Source organism: Geospiza fortis, unplaced genomic scaffold (genome assembly GCF_000277835.1).
Source record: "Geospiza fortis unplaced genomic scaffold, GeoFor_1.0 scaffold186, whole genome shotgun sequence".
Taxonomy (NCBI): domain Eukaryota; kingdom Metazoa; phylum Chordata; class Aves; order Passeriformes; family Thraupidae; genus Geospiza; species Geospiza fortis.
The window spans coordinates 1383411-1397797 of NW_005054331.1; the positions used below are offsets into that span (position 1 = coordinate 1383411).

Genomic DNA, 14387 nt, shown 5'->3' on the forward strand with positions numbered 1-14387 from the left:
CAAATATTTAGATGAAAATTCAGATTTAAAACAAAAAAAATTCTGAATTGCTGTCCAAAATTTAGTTAGCTATTACCTTTCAGGCTTACAGCACAGCAAAATACTTACAACTTTAAATTACAGAATATCCCAAAGAGTTTAGTAGATGTTAGAACACCAAAATAATTTTAGAGACATCTCTCATGTCCATACATGGCATACTGGACTTCAAAGGAATTACATACATGTTACAAATACTCTTTATTTCAAGGAATATATGAGTTACCTGTGTAAGATGTATTAAATATTCATTCAGAGAATTAATTGTATTAACACTTGAAGGAGCCATTCCTTCTGGAAGATTCACTGTTTGGAAGACAATATTGGCACCTTCTGACTGATGTAGTAAGTAAATTTCATTTTTCATTTGTTCAATCTAAAGACAGGATACAAAACCGTCATAAAGAAGCAGCTCTTGCTATTAGATTAAAAAGATGATGAAAAATATATTTCTACATTAGTTGTTATTAACAACCTAATAATTTTCACTTATATTCTAAAATGCTCTAATACTCCTTAAAATATCCTTTTAAAAATTCTATGATTTCATAAATCAATAAATGCATAATAAATTAATCCAAATTTATCAAATTACCCCAGCAGTCAGGACAACTACACATATTATCACAGTTTTATTCCCAATTGTTTAAAACACAGTGCATTCCTACTCCTTTAGTAAGATTAAGTTTTGGAAAGAATTATTGCAGTGGTAATTTGACAGTTTTTTCTAAACAAATCTTTGCCTTTTCATTTAATTTAAAAGCTCTCTGGTTTTCTAACACTATTTTAGAGGATTATTTTATCACCAAAGCTGTGATAAAAGGCAAATTTAAATTTAGCTTCTTGTAAGATAATATTTCATTCATCATTCCTTCCCTGGAAGAATCCTTCCACAGAATAAATTGTACAACTTAAAACAAGATATAGGACTTTAAAGAACAACTCATCATTTCAATCACTGAATTTCTGTTACATATTTATAAATAAAAAATGTAAGACTCCTGGCTTTTTTGAAGAAATAGATCTGCGAGCTTTTTTGGACACAGCTCTCCCCAGAAGATAGGCATGCTTGGTGTTTATTTAACATGATGGAATATTGCAAGGATAAAGTAACATTAAGAAGAATAAGATCTGAAGTTAAAAAGGACAAATTAGTTGGTCCACTACACAAATTTCAGTAAGATTTCTACAATGACACTGCTCAATAAGATGAATTCAGTGTCTTGTAGATCATGTGGATTGTTCTAAATTATGAGAATAGCCACTTTTGAAGTTGGAAATAAATTATATAAAATAAATTATATACCTTTTCATTGGCACTTGCCAGCTGATTAGACAAACTTGTTGCCTCCTTCTGAGTCTCTTTTAGCTCCTGTCTCAATTCCTCATTTCGTCCTGTAAGCTGGTCAACCTGGGCTTTCAAGTGTACACTAGCATCAAAGATCCCCTCTGAATTCTTTGACTCCATTGCCTAATGCAGTAAACAGTTAATTAGCATAACAAAGTGTAGAAAAGCTTTAATTTTTACAGAGTAAACTGGAGCCCTCAAGTTTAGGCTACATGAAATTAGCAAAAAGCATGACATTTTATCCCTGTAAATCCTACAAAGCTAAATAATAATTTAGAAGGCAAGCTTACATGAACTAAGCGATCCAGACTAGGGATTATTAAGGCTGTTTCTCCTCCCTTCATACTAGAATCCTTCTGCATTTCCTTGATAGCTTGCAATATTTCTTTCATTCCTTGTTCAAGCTGTTTATTCTCTTCTGATAACTCTTTTACTGTAATAAAAGTTGTAAATCTGTTAAAAAGCACTGAAAAAATGATTTAAGGTTTCCTAGGACATTTCATCGTGATTCTTGTTGATTTGATAAATTAAATGAATGTTCATGTTTTACATACATAGGCATAAGCAATTATGAAATGAAAATCAAGAGCTGCTAGGAATATCTGGGAGACGTATCTTAGTGATGAAATATCAAAAAAAAATTAAAAATTAAATGCTTCATGGGATACAAATGACTTTACTGAACCTTCCAGTCTTCAATGTTTACTTCACTTTAAACTTCTTTAGTAGCCTGTCTTTTACCAATTCAGAAACACAGCTGTGTTGGAAATGTCTGGGTGTAACAATGAGCTATCTAGGAATTGCCTGAATTCCTTCTCCAGAATAAGAAAAAAGGAGCATTTAAATTATGTGGCTGTCAAGGAGTCTCTAGACTCCTACCCTCTGTAGTTTCTCAATGAAATTCCAATTTCCAGCAAAAATGACAAGTCTGAAAACTGAAAAAACCACAACAAACCTGTCAGGACATTGTCTGCATTCAAACAATATCGCTAATCATCCTGAACACCCAGGAGTGAGCTGCAAAAACTTGAGTAGTTTCACCAAGTCTATTTTGAAAATTCAAAAAGAATTTTAAGAATTCACATTTTCTGTGGAAAAAAATTAAGCTTCTTGTCCAGAAGAAATTAGAATTATTTTTATTTCTGTGTTTTCAAACAGTGCACTTCAGCTAACATAGATATATATGTAAGCAGTAAGTGGCTCTAATTCCCCAATACTTCCTTTCAGCCAGAAAAGCCTTACAACTACACAAGTTGTATAATTGTTACAAGTGGAATTACTCACACACCTAAAGACTTTACTAGGTCTGAATCAATAAGGAAAAACATGAGAGATAACATGTTAATGTATTTAGTGTGAATAAACTATGTTCCATGTACTATCACTGCTTTGGTAACACCATAAATGTGTATTTACAAATAGACACAAGGATATACATTAATAGAAACACAAGATTCTTTTTACAAGTCAGATATTTATGATCACAATTACAGAAACAGAACAACTAAATAAGCAAACTATCTATAGGTACCTGATAATGTTCCCTAGTTTTAAAACATGCTGCAACTCACATTTAGATTGAAATTTGGCCATTACAGTCCTGTTCTTCTCCAAATCTCTCTCTCTCTCACGTAATTCAGTTGCAAGATATTCATTCTAAAGAAAAAAATGCAGAATCTAATTTTAGCAGTTTAATATTTTAGCCCCAGACTTTTTCAAATTTGAAATAGGTATTCATGAAAATTTCCCCATCCACATACTGATTTCTTCCCTAAACAGGAACAGAAATGGATTCACTGGAATAGTTACATGAGGTGTATCCCACATAACACTGTCCATAGCGAAATATGTACCCTTGGGTCACGCAGCAACTGGAATAGTGGTCTGGTACAAAACAGAAGTCTGTGGGGCCTTTTAAGTTGTAGCTGTAGTGATATGAAAACACCAAGAGCTTCAAAATTACACTTCTATTTAACTAGTTGCCACTCTATCTCATAGACTTAGAACCTAAATGAACCAAAAAAGTATTTCTGCTTTTTTCCAAGTGATCTGAATTCTCGTGTATGCCACAAGTTTTTCTAAGATTTCCCACAGCCTTTCTGTTTTCAGCTCTATTTTTCTCTGTCTTCAGAATTTGAGCTGGTGCTACTCTATCTGGAAGTGTGTTTCTCCATTGCACATTACATGAGCTGCTAGCATGTATTTACAAAAAACATACAATATTCACTTGTCTTCTAAAAAATATTACAAATTATTCATTTTGGGATTTTTAAAAGCAGTTAATAAAAGCCCCTAGATAAGTATTTTAACAAGTATTTACAAAATAGGTGATTTTAGTTTTTGAAAGAGAAATACAAGAAATGCTCATAAACTTGCTTTATGAACCTACTTTTGCTTCTACTTCAGCAATGTCATGTCTGTTCAAGAAATCCAACTTCCTCATATTCTTTCCCTTCTCTTCAGTAAAGCTATCAGTCATTGGCATATTATCAGCATCCAATCCTAAATGCAAGCAGATGTAAAAGTAATAAATTATTAGGAAATTTTAACTGGTCTTCAACCAAAAGAATACACTCCATTTATTGTATCTGAGTTCTAGTTTTCTACCTTTCCATCTGAGCATTATGGTACCATGAGTGGAATGGAATTGAAATTTTAAGAATTTTGAAACAAATGAATTATGTTGATTTATTGGAAATTTTGGGAAGATGATCCTACACCTATTGCAAAGCAAAGACAGAAGGCCCAGAAGTGCATTACAAGTCATCACAACTCAAGATGGTACTGGGCTGTAAGATCAGGAAATCCAAAACCACTCACCTCTTCCTACAGATTCAATGCAATATATTAAGCCCTTTACTTTAAACAAATGAGCAAGTATAACATAGCTACATTAACTATAAACAGAATTTTTATGCTTAAGTATAAACAGAACGTTTTTGAAAGGACAGTTTATATCAAAAAACATCCTACCTGTTGTTGCAACTCTTCTTCCCTTCTCCTGAGCCAACTTACGAATTTGTTTTTTCAGTTCAATTCTTTCCTCTTCTAGTCTTTCAATCTGCATATTTTTATTCACAGATCAGTATTCCATTTTGTTCAAATGCATTTTTAAGATGTAGCTTTTACACAAAAATAGGATTTATCGCTTACCTCTTGCAAAAGAATCTGGTTTTCAGCTTTATATTGCTGCTGCTTCAGTGCTTTGCTGTTTCTGAATTCATTTAAATCAATCATTGTCTTTGGCTCAAGACCTAAAACAAAATAGATCACAGTCATTTATTAAGGAGGAACATTAATGTTAGTTAATGAAGTTAATTCATGTAAGAACATAACAAGAGAAGTAGAGTCAAAAAATAATTTGTTGGTAGTTGATTGTATTTAAACTATCTATAAAAATATTTAACTATCTATATAACATAAGTACACATCTTATACTCCATGTATTAAGAGCAGAAGAAAGCTTAATTTACCACAGTTACTCAAAACCCAAAATAAAATACAGTGGCACCTGAAATTAAATTTATTTACATTTAAATTCTTCTATTTAAAAGGAAGCCTATCTGAAGTTTTCTCTGTGTGTTTCATCTAGCATTACAACTTCAGGATGCTATGGTTTCCAGATGCCATAATATGAAGTTTATTAGGCAATGCATGACCAAAGAGGAATCAAAATCAAAAAAGAGCAGAGAACCTATTCTCCTACTTTGTTTACTCAAAGGAATCTACAAGCCAAGTTCATTCATGCAGTTTGTCCAAACTAATTAAAACTACTTGGAAATATTAGCAGAATATTGAAATTTTAGCATACCTAAGCGCTCCCGGAGTTCTTCATTTTCATCAAGAAGGTCATTTATTTTAAGTTCAAGTTTATTGACTTCCTTAATTAACGACTCAATCTCATGTTCTCGTATTTTGACTTGTTTTCTTAAATCTTTGATTTCAGCAACAGCTTCTTCCAAACCATATATTCCCTGTAAAAACACCACACAGGAAGTAAGAACTAAACAACCAATAGAAGACTTACTAAAATAGATCGTAAATCTTTCTTTCATCATTACACAGACAAGAAAAAATGTTTTTCAACCTCTATCACTCTTCTGCACTATGCTTAGAGAAAATAGTTACTGAATAAAAAGCAGATCCTGTAAATCTGTCCCTGATCAGAGAGGAGCCTGCATATTTCAAAAGGATCTACATGATCCTTTGAAAAATTGTATCTTGAGCATTCAATTACTGTTCAATAGGGAAGGGAAGAATGAAGGGGAAGGCCATGAAAGTAATTTATTTAATTTTTATTAGAACAATTAAATAAATATGGGAGGACAAAACAATCTCCTAAAAATATGATTAATACCCTCTCCACTCTGACAAACTGTTTACCAGCTCATAGTCTCTCATTCTTTTCAAAGTCTCAACAAGCTCTTTGTCTTTTTCTCTAGCATGTGCTTCAGCCAATTCTGCTGATTTCTCAGCCTCCATAGTTCTGTCTTCTAGCATTTTAAACTTTTCTTGCATATCCCCAATTTGGTTCTGCTGAGCAAGAGATGAGTGACCTGGAAAGAAAAACTTTGATGTTTACAATTCAACTAGGAACTCTTGCTATCTGCCATTAAACAAGACAGAAACAATTCAGAAAACATTATAAAGGATATTTTCATTTCCTGCTCTTTTTAATTAGGAAATTACAAGGCACTACATATAAGAGGTTGGGTTCTCTTCCCCCTAAGATTTCCTTCAAACAATATTTATCATAAGTGAGTGCACAGAAAGGACATCAGAATTTATTTGGAATTGCAAGCTATTACTCTCTTTCAATTCTTCATGGAGCTGAGACCTTATATTTTATGCTCTAACTTCTACAGATCAGGTATATTTTTATTACCCATAAAACCCACTGAGGTAATCTGGGACAATTTAAACTCTTCATGAATGTTTAATAAAAGAAAATTAAGAAAAAATATCAGAGACTAAAATTACTTAAATACTGCATTTTTTCCTGTATTTCTAAAAACATAAAGAATGCAAAGTAAATTTGTGGTTTCTGATTTTCCTGATTTTGACATTAATACAAAACAGTCATGTTACCTTTATCTTTTTGGAGATCATCTTTTAATTTCTCAATAATGAATGCATTTTTCTCCATTTCTTTGGTATACTGTTCAACTTGCTCAGTGAGCAATCTTATCTGAGCATCTCGCTCTTGCACACCCTATGCATGCAAAAAAAAAAAAAAAAACAAACTCCATTAAAGGATCCTTCTTTACTAACAGGCAAACTACCAATACAGAACACCACACGGGAAATGAAGAAATTACATGTAGCTAATACAAAACAATTTATAGAATATCAAATATACTATACTTACAATGGAGAGCTCAGATATTATCTAGAAGTTTGGTATAAAAATGCAAAGCAGGAAAAATAAAGAAGAAAGTAAAAATAAAGCACTCAAACACAGAAAAATAAGCAGCATTTTAGGATAATGACTTTAAATGGAAACAGTACTCAGAGTTTGCCAGTGTTAGAGGAAAAGTTTTGGATAATACATGTTTCTTGGCTGCATCCTCATAAACAATTGCCATTGGGAAGTAAGAGATACAAGTTCAAGATAGCAAGGACTAACAGTCCATCATACATGACACATGAATTGCAGACAGCCTTTCAGCAAGCCATCTAACTTTTCAAAATTCATATCCTATCTTGTTTTGGATGCATACCCATTCATAGGTACACAGACTCTGGAAGCGACTTCTATGTACACTATCCTATTTATGTACTTCTACGTGAACTTCAGAAACAACATAGAAATCTTAATGTTATTTTTTCTGTGATTACTAAAAAAGTGGTAAAAGATAAAAAAGAGACAAAAAATTTACAGGCATTAATAAAAATAAAATGTAAAATAATAATGCAATAATAAAAACGACAAAAATCTCAAGGTTCTTACTTTATACCAATGTTCTGAAAAACAACTTACAGGATTTCTTAAAAATATAACCACATTTGAAACCTAAAAGTACAGAGTTTAGCGAAGTTGTAAAAACCCAGATACAACCCTTTAGAATATGAACACACATTGAAGGATAGCAAGCTCAGTCCATTTTGAGTAAAAACCTGAGCAGTAACTTGATTAATTTTTAAATATCTGCTTAAAATACATGGTTATTACACAAAACATTTCAAAATGCCACACTAATAATGCCTCCTCCTTCCCACAGCACCCACAAAAAAGAAACCTCTATAGCCATCTAATCAGCTAAAACGAAAAAACTGGTTATCAACATTATTTTCAGCTGCTTTCCTCTTCTGTTCCTTAAGGCTGATTTGTAATTTAGGGTGTTTTTCTCTTGAGAAGCTATCTGTCACTAGGTTTGGAAGATTGCATAAATATATCTCACCATACTGCTCAGTTCACAAGAACCCGAAATGTAACATAAACGTCATTACACATTTGCTTAAAAAACTTGAAGCAAGGCAGGAAATCATCCAGGAATCAGAGAGTATGCTTTCCATAGAGACTATTTCAGGACTCCTAATGGGCCACATTATTTTGGGGGGATGGGGAGGGGGTTATATTTTTTAAGAAAGTGGAGACATTCAAAATCATGAAGAACTATGTAATTTTGCCTGAATATGACAGATACACAAATTCAGACAGTTCTATCATATGATGACCCACAGAGTTAACGAGATGAGATAAAAATTAACACAAAAAATAAGGTACTAGGTAAGACTGTTCCTTAACCAACAAATTTAGTGGAAGCTAAAGCCATATTTTAGAAACACTACATAATAGTTAGAAAAGATTAATATGAAATTAACAGAGCCAGCTACCAAGAGTTCAGGTCATACACACATACATACAGAGAAGTTTCCTTTGTACATTGTCTTTTAAGCTAGCTTTGCAGTGGAATGAATTGACCTGTCTCTTAATTCTCAAAATTAAGTATTTTGTATTTGCAAACTATGAAAGACTAAATACATATTTGGTCAATAGCATATGTAGTTAATGGTGATTTCTAAGTGTGCAATGTCTCACATGAACTGTACCTGCTGAAGGGACAGTATACTGTTTCTGTCTACATCAAGTTGAAGCATTTTCATTTTCTCTTCAAAGTTAAGTAACATTTGCTGATACTCTAGGAGTTCATCATCTTTTGAAGCTAAGATTTTCTGAAAAGAAGATAAAATACCATCAGAACGCTTGAAGTAATTCCTAGAAAGAATTTTAAAAGTACTAAAAAATACCTTCCATTCTTCAACTTTTGCATTTACAGCTGCCATGAGTGGATCATCTTCCTCATTCTTTGCTTTCAACTGGTCTGAAAGATCCTGAACCTAGACATGCCATTTGGATGAATATCACATTACAAAAAGGTTTGGAACTAATATATATATTATGTACAAACACATTACATCAAGGACATAAAACTTAACAGATCAGTATTACAACAGCAAGGGAATGATTTTTGAGAACAGTGCCTGACTAACATACTACACAAAAAAATTTTTGTGGTCTGCAGTAAAATTTTAAAATCTGTACCACATTCAAATATCACACTACTTTTAAAGAGCATTACTTTAGAGGAGTGTAAGGTTTCTACTGTATAGATAGAAGGTTCTAGCTTAAGCTAAAATATGAAAACAGTAGAAACCTAAAAAAGAATTATACTAAACTATTTCTTACTTGAAATTTGTATCGATCTTTCTCTTTTCTTAACTCATCCATTATAATATCAGACTGTTGCACAATTAGTTTCATTTTGCTATATTCATCAGTCATCTTCTCCATTTCTTGCACTGATTCCTCAAGGTTTTTCCTCATTTCTTGGTTTTGCATCTCTAACTTCTCATTAGCTTCAGTCAAATTCTGCAAAAATAAAGAAAAAACTGCTTTTAGAAAGTGCCCATCTTAATACCTGAATAAGAACTTGGAAGTCTTAAACAAAATCAGCACAGAATAGAGTATTTCCCTTCTAGGTTATCAATTTCAACAAACCCAAACAGCAAGTAAGACATATCTCTCTCCCTGTCAGTAACTTCATTACCTCTACCAAATTCAGAGATGCAGACCGTATGTATGACTGAATCCTTATTATGAATTCCCTTACTCCACATGACTTTATCTGTAAATTGACATAGCGTCATAAAAGACACTATGGTCAGTAAAACTCCAACAGCTACTCAATAGAATGCATAGTTTTTTACCTGAATTTCATCCAAATACTGGACAAGCTCAGAGCTTCTTTTGGACAGCTGTGATGTGTAATCAGATACCCCTCCTCTTCGTAATGGAATTGCTTCTTTTTGAGAATCTATTTGCCTCTGATAGTCAACCACATCCTGACGCAATTGCTCATTCTGCGCAAAAAGCAATCCAGACTTAAATCCATTTCTAAGAGTTGAAGACAAAGTTGTTGCATTTCTAGCAAGCTAACACAAAGAGCTGACACGCAAAACCTATCCAAATTCCTACAGTCTGCTTTTAGAAGTCTTAGAAGCCTCACCTTTTTCTTTATGCGCTTTTTCTTCATATTAAAAAGGAGAAAACAAGACCAAGAGAACAAAGCATGAAAAATATTAGAAATTAGCTTTGCTTTTGGAAGACTAAATATTAATCAATAAAGAGACAAAATAAAATAGCTCTTGTTATACCACTGCAGGCATATACATACATACACACACATATATATAGAAGGCTATAATCGTTTTTGACAAACGATTATCAAGGTTTTACACCAGGACAATAATTAAACAAATTTACTTGGAAATAGTATTTAATAAAAATGTTAAAAATTCAAAATCCAAAATCCACGTCAAGCTAATGCACAGTAGGACTACTGAAATTGAAATGTAGAGACTTTCTGACCTCAATTAACTGTGTTTCATTGGAGCAGATGTACCAAGTACTTACTTTGCACTAGTACACAGGAAATGTTCCAAACTTAAACATCACATCAAAAATTAAAAATACAGAAATATAGTAGTATGCTTATAAAAAAAACTTGAAAATACAGTAAATCAGCAATAATTTTTGCTAACCTCTCTCCTGAATCTGATGTTTTCATTTTCAGCATCTTCAATTCGAAGAGCAAGCTACAAGACAGAAAACCTTTATATGCATCACTGACGCCACAAAGAACTCCAGAAACAAAAAACAAATGCACAGCAATCCTATGTCATCAGTGTTTTCTTTTTTTTTTCAGAACATCAACTTTTCAAAATATTTGACAGAACAGCTTCTAGAGATGTCAAGCTCAAGTCCTTCATACCTGTTCATTCACTTTCTTCTCCTTTTCCAGCTCTTTTTCTGTATCTGTTAACAGTCTCTCTTTTTGTTCCAGTTGCTTCTCCAGTTGGTGGATCTCATCACGCAAAAAACGAGTATCACGACCACCAGCTGACTTTTGTGCCATCTTATGAGCATTAAAATAACATTATAATATAGTAGATATTCAAAGCAGAAACAACTAAAAAACCAAAGCAGATACTAAGACTAGAATAAATGAGATTTTTCAAGTGTAAAAAACTCAAGTAAATATTCATCCAAGACTGGTGCGTATTCAAAAAACAATAAAAAGCATTTGCTAAAATGTAGGGCTATTTCATGACTTTACAAGACTAAATACTAGTCTAAAATAAAATAATTAAAAGACCCCACCAGAGCACTCTATACACTAACAAAATTTTAAAACATACCTCTAATTCATTTTGAAGTTTCACCAGCTTGGTTTTAAAATTATTTTCTGTAAAAATACAACAGATACAGTGAATTACCCAATAAGATAAAAAACACTATACATTAAAGCAACTGACTTCAGAGCAGTTGGTATTTTGTCCAGCTCTCTAAACCTTAAAAAAAGCCACAAAACAGCAAGAACAAAAACCTAAAAACATATTTAACAAATCTTTTAGGAACAGCATAAAAAAGCTTGCTTACCACATTTAGCTTGCTCCTCCCCAGCTTTTTCAACTTCTTCTAGTGCCAGTTCTACCTCTTGAGCTTTCATCTGAGTAAAGAAGCACAGCAAGCAAAGAAATATTTACTACTACCATAAATGAAAAGATTGTTCCATAGACCGTATGTTTAGAACATATTTATTTTGAGAAATTTATCTACATTTTTCATCTAACTATGTTATTCCAATTCACTTCACTTCCCACTACTAAATTCCAACAGCTACACAAGAAAGCACTCTGGTGCAAGCACCCATTTGGCATATAAATTACCTTAGGAGTAAACAGTATTTTCAGGAACAGAAGAAAAAAAAGATGCTTCAATTTAAACAAAAAAAACCAAAAAAAAAAACCAAAAAAAACCCAAAAAAAAAAAAACAAGCCTAAACAAAACACAAAAAACCCAAACAAAAACAAACAAAAACACACAAAACAAAACAAATGCATTTGCAGAATTGAAGAAAGTAAGCCTTAATACAAACCTTCAGTAGTGACTGAGTAATTTTAAAAAGGTGTATCATTTTTTCTGGAGCTTCAGTTTTTAAGTCTTTGCCATCAACCTAACAAAAGAGACAAAAGTGGTTTTACACTAATATCAATGAAATACACAAAATAAATCTTTCATGTATTTGAAGGATCAGAGATGGTTTAGGGAAGAATGTATGACAGAACCCTCATGTTCCCTTTTTCTCAAGCACCTTGATCATGATATCCAGCAATCTGTCCGCTAGCTCCTCTTGACGAGGCAGAGTATCTGGATCAACTTTCATGAGCTTCTTCCAATCTAAAACAGATGCCATATTGAAGGTGTGACTTTTTTTTCCTGAAACAAAGATTAAAATAACAGTTATCAGGTATTATCAGTGCAAACCAATTTTAAGTCAAATGATTTAATGAAGGTTGGCCACTGAACACAGCAGATGATTCTAATAACTCTAACACTGATTAACATTCTGTTCACATTTTGATCTATTGCAAACTAGGAGGCTATAATAAAACCAGTTTTTCTTTATGTTAAGAACTACACCATGCATATTCAATGAATTCTTAAAACTATCAGTGAAGATCAGGACACACATGAAACCTGTATTTTAACTTCAATATCCTTGTTTTCGTCCCCATCTCTTAACGTGGCATTTTTATGCCAATGAACAAACACAAAAATCATTATTTCTAATATTTAAAACACAACCAACACTTTCAGTTTGATACTGTGAGCACCAACTTCTTGACATTATATTAACATCATTTCTTTTTGATTAGAATACTTGAATTGACAAAGGACATTAACCAACCTGGAAACTGAGAAAAATCTCATCAGAAAGTGGTGGAAAGTTTTTTCTACTGCTTACCTACTGGTTGTTGTGGGCCACAGCGATTTCTCACATATCTGAAAGTCAATGCAGTATCTGAAAAAGGCAGAAGGGATTGGAAATCTTGACTATTCTGTCCTTGGAGCTGTCTCTAGACTTTCTGATCAATATTTCAAAAAGTAAATTTTGCCAAGTTTAGAACAGAACATTTTTAATCTACTTATTGCCCTAAATTATGAATATAGTACAAATGGTTGAGAAAAATTAAGAAAGAAATAAAGCTAACTAGAATAGTAAATGCAGTATCATTCAAAAAACTAATGACACAGCAGGAGTATGTATTTTATAGGAAAAAAATCAAGCTGAATCAATAACTTCAGCAATGCTGTGTCCTGAGCACAATATTTTGAGATCTGATCCATCATGCACCCTGTTCCTCATTCAGCAGTTTAAAGACTCAACAACTGAAATCTCCTTCGTTAATAAAAGGCTGAAACTGGTATTACTTTCCAAAACTAATATGCCTAAGCATTCTGAAAGAAGAGCTGTCAGACTCAGAAATACAACTGTATGCTTAAAGGAGGATAAAAAAAGACCTTCATCCTTTCTGAATATATGAACTACTTAAATGTCCCCTATATTTACTATATTTCTTCAATGATTGCTAACCATAAAACATGCATTACATTCAATCCATGACTTCACAAGGATGGCACCTTATATGCATTATTGCTTTTCTGTTTTGTTGTAATGGCAAAGGATAATACAAGGAGAACGCTGGCACTTTGACTTATTCAGGTAACTGAATACTACTTGATTTCAGTAACACACTTGTCTAAGGATCAGAGTTCTTGATTTCAGTAACATACTTGTCTAAGGATCAGAGTTCTTAAACATATTCATTTTTTCTTAAGCAATGAGTTGTTAGAAGTTTTAAATGCTCAACAATCAAAACTATTCTGAAAGCAAATATACAAACTTAGTACTATCAATCCTTTCCCATCTTCCATCTCTCATATATCTTTTTCCTTTAACTTACAAAATAAGTCCTAAGAAAATATCAGCCCTAAAATTTTATCCAAAAGGATAAAACATAATTGGATTGTACATAAAAAACTGAATCCAACTTGTTGGGAGACCAGCTACAGTAAGGTAGGGGGGCACAATCCAAGCACACAGAGTATGGTCCACAGTATGTACATACTGTGAGAGAATTTCTTTAATTGAAAAGTGTAGGGAGACTTGTAAGGGGGCACAGTATTCCCCAATGAGTTGCAGCTGGGGCCAATTAAGAACAGGTGGCATGGATACTTAATACACCTGTAAGCAATTAGGTACAAGGACCATAAAAGGGTGGAGTCAGCCAAAGAGTCAGAGGCCTGCAAGAAGCAGAAGGAAGATTGTCAGAGCCAGAAGAAGAATGCAAGAAGAGCTGCATGGCTGGTGTAAAGGCTGCAGGAGGAGATGAAGAATCCCAGGACCCCAGGAGAGGGTGAGGACCAGGAGAGTCCCAGAGAGGGCTGCAGCGAGGACCAGGCGAGTCCCAGGAGAAGATGGTGAGTTCCCCTGGAAGGGATGAATAATCCCAGAAGATGACTGACCCCAGGAGGGTAAACCCCAGGAGAGGGTTGGAGAAGCTTTGGACATGCCAGGGCTCTGTGGCAGTCTGGCAGCAATATCCTTCATTGGATCGCTGCTGGATTAGCTGCAGATGCTCCTGGCTGGAC

At 33.3% G+C, this 14387-nt stretch overlaps 1 protein-coding gene across 2 annotated transcripts in view; it reads right to left on the reverse strand.

Moving 5' to 3' along the window:
- Positions 1-12751, reverse strand: part of CEP290 (centrosomal protein 290) — a 45635-nt gene extending 32884 nt beyond the window's left edge. For both annotated transcript variants that reach the window (XM_031057529.1, XM_031057528.1), the window contains exons 1-21: positions 12700-12751; positions 12046-12170; positions 11830-11907; positions 11331-11400; positions 11090-11136; positions 10663-10806; positions 10433-10486; positions 9599-9751; positions 9078-9260; positions 8639-8728; positions 8441-8563; positions 6476-6599; positions 5771-5943; positions 5199-5361; positions 4541-4641; positions 4361-4448; positions 3777-3889; positions 2959-3043; positions 1678-1820; positions 1346-1510; positions 266-415 (exon numbers count right to left, since the gene is read on the reverse strand). In XM_031057529.1, the coding sequence (XP_030913389.1) occupies positions 266-415; positions 1346-1510; positions 1678-1820; positions 2959-3043; positions 3777-3889; positions 4361-4448; positions 4541-4641; positions 5199-5361; positions 5771-5943; positions 6476-6599; positions 8441-8563; positions 8639-8728; positions 9078-9260; positions 9599-9751; positions 10433-10486; positions 10663-10806; positions 11090-11136; positions 11331-11400; positions 11830-11907; positions 12046-12147 (2349 nt within the window). In that variant the 5' untranslated portion in view covers positions 12148-12170; positions 12700-12751. The remainder of the gene's footprint in view (positions 1-265; positions 416-1345; positions 1511-1677; positions 1821-2958; positions 3044-3776; positions 3890-4360; positions 4449-4540; positions 4642-5198; positions 5362-5770; positions 5944-6475; positions 6600-8440; positions 8564-8638; positions 8729-9077; positions 9261-9598; positions 9752-10432; positions 10487-10662; positions 10807-11089; positions 11137-11330; positions 11401-11829; positions 11908-12045; positions 12171-12699) is intronic.
- Between the last annotated feature and the right edge of the window lie 1636 nt (positions 12752-14387).